The sequence below is a fragment of the Lagopus leucura genome, unplaced genomic scaffold, assembly GCF_019238085.1.
Source record: "Lagopus leucura isolate 7727_CA_CO unplaced genomic scaffold, USGS_WTPT01 Super-Scaffold_100054, whole genome shotgun sequence".
In the NCBI taxonomy this organism is placed as follows: domain Eukaryota; kingdom Metazoa; phylum Chordata; class Aves; order Galliformes; family Phasianidae; genus Lagopus; species Lagopus leucura.
In genome coordinates this window covers 369,306-383,021 of record NW_024962300.1, presented here as the reverse complement: position 1 = coordinate 383,021, position 13,716 = coordinate 369,306, and the positions used below count along the sequence as shown (strand labels likewise).

At 43.1% G+C, this 13,716-nt stretch overlaps 1 protein-coding gene and 1 non-coding gene across 7 annotated transcripts in view; both read left to right on the top strand.

Annotated features, from left to right (window-relative positions):
• The window catches only part of CNOT1 (CCR4-NOT transcription complex subunit 1), a 53,750-nt gene that overhangs the window by 17,311 nt on the left and 22,723 nt on the right, over nucleotides 1–13,716 (top strand). For 2 of the 6 annotated variants that reach the window (XM_042886033.1, XM_042886032.1), the window contains exons 13-23: nucleotides 938–1,178; nucleotides 2,297–2,416; nucleotides 3,237–3,359; nucleotides 3,588–3,739; nucleotides 7,337–7,487; nucleotides 8,420–8,621; nucleotides 9,013–9,156; nucleotides 10,224–10,348; nucleotides 10,857–11,143; nucleotides 12,040–12,118; nucleotides 13,261–13,491. In XM_042886033.1, coding sequence (XP_042741967.1) covers nucleotides 938–1,178; nucleotides 2,297–2,416; nucleotides 3,237–3,359; nucleotides 3,588–3,739; nucleotides 7,337–7,487; nucleotides 8,420–8,621; nucleotides 9,013–9,156; nucleotides 10,224–10,348; nucleotides 10,857–11,143; nucleotides 12,040–12,118; nucleotides 13,261–13,491 — 1,855 coding nt within the window. Of the gene's footprint in view, nucleotides 1–937; nucleotides 1,179–2,296; nucleotides 2,417–3,236; nucleotides 3,360–3,587; nucleotides 3,740–7,336; nucleotides 7,488–8,419; nucleotides 8,622–9,009; nucleotides 9,157–10,223; nucleotides 10,349–10,856; nucleotides 11,144–12,039; nucleotides 12,119–13,260; nucleotides 13,492–13,716 lie in introns of all 6 variants that reach the window. The other 4 variants (XM_042886036.1, XM_042886034.1, XM_042886031.1 and 1 more) reach the window with 2 other exon arrangements.
• Nucleotides 7,803–7,938, top strand: LOC122188110. The gene has a single exon (XR_006181470.1). It is a non-coding gene; the product is annotated as a small nucleolar RNA SNORA50 (small nucleolar RNA).

The window sequence follows — 13,716 nt, the reverse complement described above, 5'->3', positions numbered from 1 at the left end:
CAGGGATGGGGCATCCACAGCCTCCTTGGGCAACCTGTGCCAGTGCCTCACCGCCCTCTGGGGGGAAAAACTTCCTCCTAACATCCAACCTAAACCTGCCCTGTCTCACTTTAAAACCATTCCCCCTTGTCCTATCACTGTCTACCCTCACACACAGCCGTTCCCCCTCCTGTTTATCTGCTCCCTTCAAGCACTGGAAGGCCACCATGAGGTCTCCCTGCAGCCTTCTCTTCTCCAAGCCAAACAAGCCCAGTTCCCTCAACCTTTCCTCATAGCAGAGCTGCTCCAGCCCTCTGCTCATCTCAGTGCCCTCCTCTGGACCCATTCCAGGAGCTCCACATCCTTCCTTGTGCTGGGGCCCCCAGGCTTGTTGAGTTATTGCACAAAACTAAGTTGTGTGACTCTGAGCTTCTTGTAATGTATCTGCATGGCTGATGTCAGCGCTGATTGTTTCTGTTCTTGTTGTGTGGCCTGAAATGAGGAACTGAAGGATGAGGAATATGGTTCATGTCAGAGAAGGTGGCAATATTTATACCTCTGTGAAACAGAGGAAAATGTTGCACAGGTTTCACATGTGGAATCTCAGGTGTTGCAAAAGTGTATTTTACTTCTGAAAGTATATTCCAAGTTCAGTTATTCCAGTAACTCACTTCTAGCTGACTTTTTCCAACATCAGCATTCTGTTCTCCATCTTCCTTAACAGAAGCTCTTACGTTCATTTTGGCTTATTTTTATATATTGTCTTGTTATTTTTCATGGATGAGGTTGCTCCTGGAGTCTTAATTATATACAGCAGGAGCTGCAATGGCAGGTTGCTTGCACTGTGCATAGTCTTGCAATTGATGCTACAGCCTGCTTAAATCCAGGGTGCTGTAACCAAACTGCTTTGTAACCTTTGGGGGGGGGGCTTGTCTGTCTGTCTTTTTCTTTTTGTTAGGAAGAGCCTGGATTTGATCGAATCTCTGTTACGGCTGGCAGAAGTGGGACAGTATGAGCAGGTTAAGCAGCTCTTCAGTTTTCCCATCAAGCATTGCCCAGATATGTTGGTGTTGGCCTTACTGCAGATCAACACTTCCTGGCATACCTTGCGCCATGAACTCATCTCCACGCTCATGCCAATCTTCCTTGGCAACCATCCCAACTCTGCCATCATTTTGCACTATGCGTGGCATGGGCAGGTAAGTGTTTCCACTAAATCTTTACATTTCAACTAAAGTTTGATTTACTTGTTTTTGAGAGAGAGAAGCTGGCATGCTTAATGTGTAGAAATTGTAAGGGGAAGAAGTTCAAAACAAATGGTTTCCACCAGTGTGATTGGGTAAAAGGTGGAAGCTATTCTAGGTACAGAGACTGCTCATATGGTGACTTCTATTGGAAGTTTAGAGTGTTTTCTGACAGCTTAGGGCTGGCCTTCAAAGAGAACTTCTGTGCAGAGAGAGGGCAAATATGTATACAAACTCCATGCTCTTATTGAACAAACAATAGGCTTATTTCTATGGTTTTCCCTTTCATCTTGACTTTACTCACTGCTCCTACTGGTAATTAAACACATACAAATCAAAGGAAGAAACTGAAGACAGAGGGATCCTCTGGGATGAAAGGAGAATCTGCATTAAAGAGTGTGTTACTCTTTAGAGTAGAGTCAGTGATAAGAAGCTTGACCTCTGTGGGTCTTAGTCCATATTCACTGCACAGCCATGACTGTTCCCTACCTGAAGCAGCATGAATATTTTGGTTTTTTTTTCTTGTACATATCCTTAAGTTGAAAGAATAGGAGGTAGGATACAGGTGATGCTTTTTGCATAAAGTCCTTAAATAGCAGAAGATGCAGTTTTTCAACAGGATAGGCTTCAGAATGAAGGACGGAATGATAGCTGCCCTGTGACAGGGTGCTGCCCAGTTGGATTGAAGCTTAGGATTGTTTCTGTGCGAACACGTCAAGGCATGATACTGCATTTTTCACTTTGAGAACACATTGAGCATAACAGTTTTATAAACAATTCATCTATTCCAAAAGCTGTGTGTGTAACTGGGGGGAATTAGACTTCTCCAATCACAGGAAACCTGTAAAAGATGTTCATTCTCATCGTTCATAGCCATTCTACATCATTTAGTTGAGCTCCTGGATAATTTTGTTACCTCATGATAGGAGACCAACTAAGAAACTTAAGTTCTGTGGCTGACTAGTTAAATGTGTTTGTGTTGGGCTTTCGAGGTAAGGTATCATACTAAATGTTCAAATAGTTGATCCTTTTCCTAGAGACATGAAGTACAATCCTAATTTAATTCTTCTTAGGGTCAGTCTCCTTCGATTCGCCAGCTTATCATGCATGCGATGGCAGAATGGTACATGAGAGGGGAGCAGTATGACCAGGCCAAATTGTCACGTATTCTTGATGTGGCACAAGACTTGAAGGTGAGTTTTGCAAAGCACCGTCATTATTTCCTGCCTGGTGTCTTATGCAGACTTGCTCATCTTGTAACAAAGGCTAAGCTGAACTTAGATGTGACTCATTTAGTAAGGATTGTTAAGAAGCAGTATGATGGAGCTGCGTGCTTTGTGCATGTACTGTAAATCCAGGAAGAGCTTCAACTGTTTTAACCTTGAACACCATTCAAATGGGAACTGTAGAAAATATCCTTCAGGCATTAGTTTGAAGGTGACATCGCTGAGACTGCTGGAATGGAGGTTTCTTAAGAATACTACTTTACAACTGTTTACATGTCCATGAAAGACTGGGGGTCACCTGACATCTTAGAGGCCTTTATCACTTCCTAAAGTTAGATGCAAAATAATTGGGTGTCACAAAGTGCAAGAGCTTCAAGTCGGTTTCATCGTATTGCTTTCTGTGTTCAGAGATGACCACTCCGATCAGATGTATTCAAAGAGGCTCTGAAGTGGTTGAGGTCTGTTGGCAGGGAGATGCTAGGATATTCTGTTGGGTTTTTTAGTTTTCTTTACAGCATCACTTTGCTGGTAGGTGTTCACGTAGAAGAATTTAACTCAGTAAGCACAAAGTCACTTCAGGAAAGGTGGTACCATACTCTCATGAGCTCTTGCTTATTTGTGCCATAAGCACAGAAATGTGTATATGATGCAGATGGTGCCTAACAAAGCACAGCAGCCTGCGATGAGAACATTTCTGTGTTAGAAGGTATATGGAGGTTAGAAAGAAAAGAAAGGAGAAAGGGTATCCTTATGTCTTCACTGGTAGTCTTATTTTGTTTTCCTCTAGGCCTTGTCAATGCTGCTGAATGGTACTCCATTTGCCTTTGTTATTGACCTTGCTGCACTTGCCTCTCGACGAGAATACCTCAAACTTGACAAATGGCTCACAGACAAAATTCGGGAGCATGGGGTAAAACAGGATTTTCCTTATCTCTGTACTCTATCAGTGACTAACTTAGGTCACGTTCACTTCAGAAGTCGATTTAAAGTTGTGGAAAGTGTCTGTGGTCTGGTAGTTCCACGCTTTCGTTGAGCTATAATTTATAACTTAATGTCATTCTTTCCATGATGCAATTGCTAAGTTTGAAATAGTGGCTTGGATGCAGATGGGAGACAGAGACAACTTTATTTTCCACAGGAGCCCTTCATCCAAGCCTGCATGACCTTCTTAAAGAGAAGATGTCCATCCATCCTAGGCGGCCTGGCTCCTGAGAAAGATCAGCCCAAAAGTGCTCAGCTTCCTCCAGAAACCTTGGCAACTATGTTGGCATGCCTGCAGGCTTGTGCTGGGTAAGGCTCGTACTGCTTCCACTGAGTGCTTCATCTGCTTGAAACTCAGTTGCTGGCTGTACCTTGCACATGTTCACAGTTGGTTTGGAGCTTCCTGTGTGTTAGTGAGGCTGTATAACATCATGTAGCTAGTCTCAGTAGTGTGTTTATCACTGACACTGAAGCTTCTCTTGTAGGTTGCACAGCAGGAAGTTGAAATTGATCTTGTCTTTGTAGTCAGACGGTGGGGTGATCTTGGTAATTGTGGGATGGCTGCTGAGTGAGATATGGGTTAGTGACTAGGTGCAGTGAGGTCATTTGGACAGAGGAACGGGGATCGTAACTGCAGAGTGTGGCACCATCATTGAAAGCTGTGACAGCATGAAGGATTTTGTGATTGCACTAAAGAAATGTCTCCATATGTGGTTGTTGCTCTGTAGCAGAGAGGGCTAATGCAATTCTCCTGTGCAAGAGAGAGGTAGAGGTTGTAATGCTACAGAACTGAAACTAGGCATTTTCTGTTGTCTTGAAAATGCTGTCTTGAAGTTAAAGGGTGGGAAATAGCTGAGTTGTTCTACACATGAGTTCACTTAGGTAAAATCTAGAAGGAAACTGTGGGTCCTAGAGAGTTGTAATGTACCCCTCCTGGAGCAGAGAAGGAAGAAACAATGGACAGGATAACATAACTTTTAAATACTGTGGTAATTTTAGGTAAAAATGGCAAAATGTTGTAAAATATTGGTGAGGTCACTGAATACTGTCAGATCAGGATAGTATTTGCAGCAGTATTTCACAGGTAACCAGGAGTAGCCCTGTGTGGGCTATGAGTCAGACTGGAAGCTGGGGGTGCTGCTGGCTTTGGTGTTACATGTAGACATCTGAAGGTGCTGGCATGGCCAGATGTGTGTTACCTGACCCAGGGGCTGTGTTATCATCTGGTGCTGTCTTGACAGATACAGGAAACATCTGTATGGCTGTCAGAGATGATTCCCAGCTCTCAAGTAAGCAGCAGGGAATAAATACCAGTACAGGTCTGGCACAGTCTGTGCTTCAACTGGAAGGGCGTTTCTGAGATCATGGTAAAATGCTACAAGAAAGGGTTCTTTTGTCTTCTGTTGGGAGCTGTGCAATTGAACTTTAAAAACTACTGAAACACAGTTTCTGAAACGTTGATCTCAGTCCATCTTTCAGACAGCAGGAATGCCTGTTACTCCTCAACTTGGTGAGTCATCTTTTAATTGTAGAAGTCCAGCCCAGCGTTTGCCTTGTTACCCAGATCTAGAGATGTAATAGTTAACTGTAGACCTAACTTTCATCTCATGTCACTGTGCCCTGAATCTTAATGTGTTACCAAGTTTTATTTATTCAGTTAATCCAGAAGCTAACAGTTCTCCGCTGGCACAATTCTCTCAGCTTTTGGTTTCTTTTTATAGCAACCTGCATTCCCTTCTATGCAGGAATGTGACCTACTTGCAGTCGTTTTCCTTCAGCTATTCTCTCTGAGCGTGAAAGAGAAAACGCCAGGATTTCCTCCAGGAAGGGATTGCTTGGATTGTTTCTCACAAACAGAAGCAGGCGTCATAAAGACTGGGAGATTAAAATCCCAGTAGACATGAAGTGTCCCGAAGGGCCCTTCAGTTCACTACCTGAAGTGGTGAAGTTACCCACTGTGGGTAACTGATTCAGGAGCAATTTCCTTAACTAAGCTGTAGTTATTAAACTGTTGCTAACCCTCCTGTGGTTTTGTGTCTGGGGAGGCACTTCTGTTAGCCACTAATCTGAGACCCTTTGTGTCCACACAGCTTGTGTCACCCTGAGCACTGCTGCTGTGCTGTGCAGCAGTGATGCTTCAAGAGGAGATAACTCTTTTTTTCTCATTACTTAATGTTTTTCGATTGAAGCCCAAGTGGTTTGGGTAGGATTGAAAACGTGAACTTTGCTTTGTGGAAATCTACTGTTCTGTACCATTTAAAAAGTATTATGGTATCTATCTTAATATGCAGTAGAGTATTATACAAAAATGTTAATTTTCCATCTGTGTAGATGGCAGGATTAGGAATTGGGGATTTGTTCCAAGGCACAAATGGCTTTAACTGGTCACCACAGGAATCAAACTTGGGATTGTAAGCCTGCATTGTGGGCTGCCATATGGTCAGTGGCCCCTAGCAGATTGAATCTGTTTCCCTGAAGCATGCTGTGATATTGAAGTGGAAGCACAGCAGGCATGCTGCTGCCAAAAAAAGGAGCAGGGCAAAGGATGGAGAGTGGTATCTGTGTGTGACCTGAGCTCATCAGCCCTGCTCCTGTTCCTTGGTTAAACAGGATCATACAGTGCTACAAACATCTCCTGCATGAGGAAAACTATACTTCCCTACCTGCAATTGGTTGTAAGTGCCTGGAAATCTAGATATTTGTGGTATTATGGAATTGGGGTATACGCAAACTCATCCCATGTGTGCTGAGCCTGCCCATGCTGTGCTCAGAGCTCTGCCTTCTGGTCTGGTTGCACTTGTATGAAGCAGAAATCCTGTCTGTGTTAGGATGGCATTTTCTCCACACTGTGGTAGGGCTTTGGGGCACAACCTGCATAGTCTGTAAAGGGGCAGCTGGCAAAGCTGAAGGCTGGCCTGCCTTAACTAAATCAAAATTTTGTTTTCCTGCCTTAATTATCACAGTTTTCCTCATTCTTTTCATCCCCATCCCAACATCTGTGCAGTAGAAATTGCATGAAAATCCCTTGAAAATAAGGAATCTTTTGAAGCATTTGACATAGTTGCATCATTGCAAGAAGGAATGTGCTGCTTTAGTTGTACATGACATATAGAGGTCAAAAAAAAAAGGTCAGGAAAGCCATGAATAGTTGGTTGTGTGTTCTGGAGTGAAGTGCTGGAGTTGTGTGAGCATGCTTGTGGTTAGGTGTGTCAGCAACAGGGCTCTTTGGAAACCTGGCAGCCAGGACTGGGATACTTTGAAAGAGGAGCTGACTGCCCTTGATTGTGCAATGACTTCAGGCCTAAGCCTGAGATTTCTGCTGGGTTTTGGTACAAGTTCTTTGAATAGTTGGAGAGTTCTTGTCAGTGTTAAGCATTTATTAATGGTTAAATGAAGCCTGTCTGTTAGTTCATATACAGAAAAGCTGTGGGAGTATTGAACTCCATCCCTCTGTATGCTTGTCTGTAGTCCAAGCTTTTGAGGCACGTTGCAACTGTTGGAGAGTCCGTGTGTGTTTTGAAATTTCAACTGGAAATGATTGAGTGACAAAGCCTGGGAATGGGGAGCCTTCAGGAGCTGGTTTGACCAAGGGATTACAGCATAAGCTGGTGTCTGAATTCACGAGGCTATGCTGTACGTAGTCCATATCTGCAGCCTTCTTTGCCTGCTTTTAGAGCTGTTGGAGCCATGCAGACAGATACACATCGTGTCTTTTAATAAGGGATAACTGTGCAGCACAGGATTTGAGCTCTGAAAAATGGAGGAATGTGTTGGAGGTGAATATTTTTTAGAACTGCAGTTGAAATTCTTCATCTAAAATTCTACATCTCAAACACCAGGCGGAAGGGGAGGGGGGCTGGGTTTCCTGGATATTGCACACCTCACCGTCCTGCTCTTCTGCTCTAGGAGTGTTTCTCAGGAGCTGTCAGAGACCATCCTCACCATGGTGGCCAACTGCAGTAACGTCATGAATAAGGCCAGGCAGCCACCGCCTGGAGTCATGCCCAAAGGCCGCCCACCCAGCGCGAGCAGCTTGGATGCCATCTCTCCTGTGCAGGTAGATAAAGAACGTGCTGTGTCTCCAGAAACAGTCGACTGGCATTAATTTTGGTGTGCTTGCTGAGCTCTTGGAGCAGGTCTAAGTAAAACATCATCTGGCTCCTTTAGTTTTTATTCTTGGGTATCTAGATAACTTCCTTCGAACAGAAGGGATGCCTGAGGGTTGTAGGTCAGAACTGTCTCACTTCATGGATTTCTGTAAGAAACCAAAGTGTAGCAGGATGGGAGTACCAAAGAGTGATTGAGGTTTGATTTATTTTAAAACAATGGAGGGTTTTCTAGATGTCTTTGTAAATTTTAGCACTTGAGAACTGAGCACTGCCTTTGAACCTGATGTGTCTTGTTTGTAGCTTCACGGGCCAAGCAGCAGTGCTAGAGCATAAGGGCTTGTTATAACTGGGGCTCTTCAGCTCTCAACTGAACTGCTCTTTTAAAAACAAGGTACACAGAAGTTACTCCCTGCCACTCATCATCCCTTCCTCTTCTGGAAGCAACACAGTGCAAACATGCTTTGCTTTTAGCAACTGCATTCAGCTCTTTTATGTGAAATAGTGGCAACACTGAAAAATATCTGAAGCGTTGGCAAACTGTGTAAACTCAACGCAGAGAGCAGTTCCCTTATAAACTGTTACCTTATTGAAGTTGCTTATCCAATGTACCAAATACCATGGCAACCTGCTGCAAATAGCTGATGTGAAGAAGTGGATCAGCAGATGTTAGCCTTAGTCATGTTATCCTTTGGGTATATAATCTAGCATTCTATAGGCAGATGGCTATTTTGAGGTAGTCTGATTTCAGATTTTAAAGCGACCATGACTCTCTTCAGGAATGTTTTTGACATGAAGCTGTCTTCATAGAAAACGTGCAAAGAGTGAGCTTGATTTCATCTTACAGCTGTCTGTGTGTAATCTTCTTTTATTTTTCATTCAGATCGACTCACTTGCAGGAATGGCATCTCTGAGTTTAGGTGGCTCAGCTGCTCCTCACACCCAGAGCATGCAAGGCTTCCCTCCAAACCTGGGCTCTGCGTTCAGTACTCCTCAGTCACCAGCAAAAGCATTTCCCCCTCTTTCCACGCAAAACCAGACAACGGGTTTCAGTGGCATTGGAGGACTCTCTTCACAGCTTCCAGGTACTGCTATCTGGCCAGGAGAATTTTGTATTTTTGATACATCAGAGTTAAGACACTCGTTATTTACTGTGATTGGAAGCACTGGACAGACAGCTGTCTGTTGTGGGAGGGAATTATACATCCTTGTTCTTAGATCACAGCACTTTCAAATATTGTGACTGCAATAGATAGAACATGTCAGAGTCCAGAGGCTGTGTGTTTTTGACAGATTTTAGCAGCATCGTTTTAGGTTGGGACAGAGATGAGGAACTGCTGAGATAAAAGTGCTTGACACTGGATAGTTCTGAAGCTCTGTGGCTCAGATAACTTATTGGAAACAGGTGATGCAAGTGATACACGCATAGTATGAAGGGTGCAGCTGAGATGATATACCTTGTGTACTTTCCAGTAGGAGGTCTTACTACGGGTAGCCTGACTGGCATAGGAACTGGAGCCCTGGGCCTTCCTGCAGTGAACAATGACCCATTCGTGCAAAGGAAGCTGAGCACATCTGGACTGAGCCAGCCTACGTTCCAGCAGAGTAAGATGAAACCTTGTAAGTGGTAGTGTTGTCTGTGACTGTGAAGTGTGACTGTGGTTAACCTGCGTTTCCTTCAGGGGGTGGCTTTGTTCTGGAGGTGATAAGTAATAGGAGTGTGGCTCTTGTAATGCACTCTTAGTCTGAAAAAGGTGCTTCTCAACTTGTATGCTAGCAGCTTGCCAAGTAACTGGAGGTGGGATTGGGAAAAAAAGAATAGTAATACAACACATTAAGGAATTGCATGAACAGCATGCTTCTGTCCTTCTATCCTAATTGTGCTATGTTTTGAACAGAAGTCTTGTCCTACTCTTCAGCAAGTTGCTTGTGTTGTAAAAGGTTTTTGTTTGTAAGGTGGCTAATCATAGCTAGCTGAGTCCTGCTGCAGCACAGCAGTGAAGCTGCCTGCAGTGTTGGAAAAGAAACACAACTAACGTGAGTTGGTGGGAAGGTGCTGTGCTCTTTTATTCCTCAAGAGAATGATTTGGTCCTCAAAATAGAGCTGTAATTATTAACTCCTTTATAACTCTAAATATACTCATATGTTTAAGCAGACAAACACTGCTCTTAGGAAACCTGCCCATATGCTAAATTGTCCACCAACTGTTGTTACGTGTGTGTAAAAAAGCAAAGCTGTAGGTGTCTGTAGGCAGACAGTGCAGGCAGCTTTAGTGACCATTGTGGTGTTTTTTTTTCTTTTGGGGCTTGAGCATTCAGTAAAAACCTGCTTGAAGCTCACTGGCTGGCCTGAAAGTCTGTGTGAAAGTTTGTCTGCATGTTAGTGTTGTGTAGCATGCTTTATCCTAGTTTGTTTGCATTCATTTGGTTCAGGTGCCAGCTGAGGCTAGCTTGGGTTGCAGTGAGTTCTAGGAATACAACACTAAGAGACTAATTCCTTCCTGGGACTCAGTTCTCTTGTATAAATGCTTTGAAAACAGATCTTCAAATAAGAATTCCTGGCTACTAGGAAGACTCAATAACCTGATTTTTTAAGATTAACTAGCAGATTACTTACAGATTTCTGAAGAGGCGAAGAGACATCGACTGTCAGAAGTTAATTGTGACCTATTGCCTTTTTTTAACAGCTGACTTATCTCAGGTGTGGCCAGAGGCTAATCAGAACTTTAGCAAAGAAATAGATGATGAGGCAAACAGCTACTTCCAGCGTATCTACAACCATCCACCACATCCAACCATGTCTGTAGATGAGGTGAGTTCCCTTCTGTAACAGTTGTCACCGGCCTCGAGATAGAGGCAGCAGCAGGAGTAGAAGCCTGAATATTCAAGATAAGTTCTAGTGTGCCTTCAAACAATCCATTAAATTATACTGTCTTGAATGTATTTGTTTTTAAAGTCTGTGAAAATGACTGCAACTTCTACATGTATGCACTGCTGCTCCTGTTTTAGTTAGAGTAATCCTAAGCATGTGAAATACTTGCTCTTCCAAGTTCTACTAATTTAATGTATTTGTATGCTTATAAACTATGGCATAGAACATTAATTTCTGTAGTTTTGAAGTACTGGGCTTGGAGGTAGCAGGAAGTTTTTCCTGAAGGCTGTTACTGAAAAGAAAGGAGAGAGAATTCAAGCCTGAAGATAAAGGCCTGGTTGTAGTGATTAGTACCTACCTTAGCTATAGGTGTACTTGAAACTCATAGATGCAGAAGAGCTGAAACTAAACATCTGTTGGTAAAGATTTCTGCTTTCTTTACTTGCAGGTCTTGGAAATGCTGCAGAGGTTTAAGGACTCCAACATTAAACGGGAAAGAGAAGTGTTTAACTGCATGCTGAGGAACTTGTTTGAGGAATATCGTTTCTTTCCCCAGTACCCTGACAAAGAGCTGCACATAACAGCCTGCCTGTTTGGTGGGATAATAGAGAAAGGACTGGTTACCTACATGGCTTTGGGCCTGGCCCTGCGCTACGTTCTTGAAGCCTTACGAAAGCCTTTTGCCTCCAAAATGTACTATTTTGGTATTGCTGCACTAGATAGGTTTAAAAATAGGTGAGTGTGGTTTCCTGGTAATAAACAGCGCGTGTCATGTCTCGTTAACCTTGAGCCAATTATAATTCTGCAGTAAACGGTGAGTGATGTGTGAGAAATTTACATATGTCAGTGTTAGGATTACTTGAAAACATGCTGAACTGAAAGAGGATGTGTTGATGTGCTAGCAAAAGGATGGATGGCTTCTGAAATCAACACGTGAAGTGCAGCACCAGTGTAAATGGGGGACAAACTGAGATGCTGAAAATACTTGGTGGCCTTTGTGTGTAAGAATAATTCAGGGAAGTGTTGAATTGGCTGAAGTGGTCAGCTTCTTATATTGATTGTAATTATTCCTAGCAGGTGTGCTCTATTAGAATGCCATTTGCACTGCTCAGTATAAAAGCCTGGCCAGGAACCTAAGCTCTAGGAGTTTGGCTTAAATTTGAATCCCCAGTATTGCATCTGAATCATCTGTTGCTCAGAATATTCTGCTTTAAAGTTGTGCAAGATTATGAAGAATGTTACTCTGGTGTTTTCAATGTGAGGGCACTGATTTGCTGTTTAAGATGCTGAGCCCTTCTGCAAATCACTTCTGCAATAATCTTACTGCTAACACTGAATAGAAATGAGATTGTCTTCAGTCAGAAGTATAGAGATTTACAGTAAGCTGGGTTGCTGTGAATTGACCTTGTGTTTTGCTCTTGAATGAATTCATTTAGAATGGCTTTCACTACAACAACTGCTTTCTAGAAAACGTTTTGTTTAGAGCACAGCTGCTGTGAGCAAGACAGAAGTAATTGTGATGTAGTATGTGGATGACATACCAGTGTTACATTTATATTGCCCTGCAATACTGTTCTTGATCTGGGCTTATGCTTCTGACTAACGTGTCTTTGGTTTGGTTTTTCTGACAGGTTGAAGGACTATCCCCAGTACTGTCAGCACTTGGCTTCTATTAGTCACTTTATACAGTTCCCTCATCACTTGCAGGAGGTGAGTGTGCTCCTTGGCTTTCTGTGGTTTTTAAAGTCTTTTGAGCAGCTTGCTGTTTTCTCTTGGGAAAATGGTCTGGGCTGTCTCACATTTAGCCATTTTATTTCCTGGATGTGTTCTTTCTTATGTTTTACAAGACTTGTGGATGTAGGTGTTGGTAATCTGTTCCTCTACACCTGTTTGGGTTGCTCACAGTTACCTGCATGATCAACCAGGGCACATGGCCACACATGTGGGTTTTTAAGTGCCTCCAAGGAATCACACTTCAGCCTTTTAGGGATTTGGGCTTTTCCTGGGAAACAGGGGAAAAGCTAATCAGCTGTGTTTGTAGAGTAACATACTCAGCCTCAGTAACATAGTCCAGAAGAAGGCAAGAAAAACTTCCTTCCTGAAGGTAGAAATACCCTGCTGTGCTGATCATAAGGTGTCTGTCTCAAAGGCTGTTAGGAGAGATAAGAAATCGTTAATCCCTGTGGTAGAGCTTGAGAGCATAATCTGAATAAGGAGAAATGTTCAGCTCTAGCACTGAGAATTCATCTGTCCAGAGCTGTGCAGTCTTAATTTCACTGGCAGGTTTCAGTCTCTGTCCCTTAAATGGCTGTGTATCATCTGGTGTTACAAATATGTAGGCTCAGTGTATTAAAATGAAAAGCTTGTTTTCTATTGTCACATTACCTTAGAGATTTTAAGAAATGTAGAGCTGGACACTTCAAAACTGTGTTTTTTGCTTATTTGTTGTGAACTTTGGACTTTTTTCCATTTAGCTGTAGGAGTCCTTGGGGGGGGAAGACTTTTCCCTGCTTGTAAGCAAGCCTTTTAGTCCCCCTCTTTTGATCTGCTAACCCCAACCTGCAGGAATGGGGATTTCTGGCTCTGCAAAATGTCTTACAGATGTTGAATCTGATGCTGAGTATCTGCTTGTGAGGTTAGAGAGAGAGCTGATGGTTCTTCTCTGGAAAGAAGGGTGCTGTGTGATGATGAGGTGTATGCTTAATAAGCAGTTTGATTGTATTTTGCAGATTCCCTTGATGGCTTTAATGTTAAGAATTAAAGATTGGCAGCAAATGTTTATAGTGCTTGTGCTGAAAGTCATTCCCTACTTACATTGCTTTCTGTGAATGTGCTTGTTTACTCTCTTCTAGTACATAGAATATGGACAGCAGTCTAGAGATCCTCCTGTGAAAATGCAGGGCTCAATCACCACCCCTGGAAGCATTGCACTTGCCCAGGCTCAGGCCCAGGCCCAGGTTCCAGCAAAAGCTCCTCTTGCTGGCCAAGTCAGCACTATAGTAACCACCTCAACCACCACCACTGTTGCAAAAACCATCACCATCACTCGACCAACAGGAGTCAGCTTCAAGAAGGACGTGCCGGTAAGCATCTGTGACCCAGGGCCCCCTGCTGGGGAAGCAAAGGAGTTGAATTGTGGGCACAGATTGAGAACGTGAGGGTAGAGGCCAGTTAAGCTTCTGTACTGCTGATTTTTGAGCTGTAATCCTATTGCTTCATGTTTTTGTCTAGTCATAGGATTGGTGCTTTCATAGAGATGCATTTTTGTCGTTATGGAGCTGTGGAATTACTATGGTGCTATAGGAAGG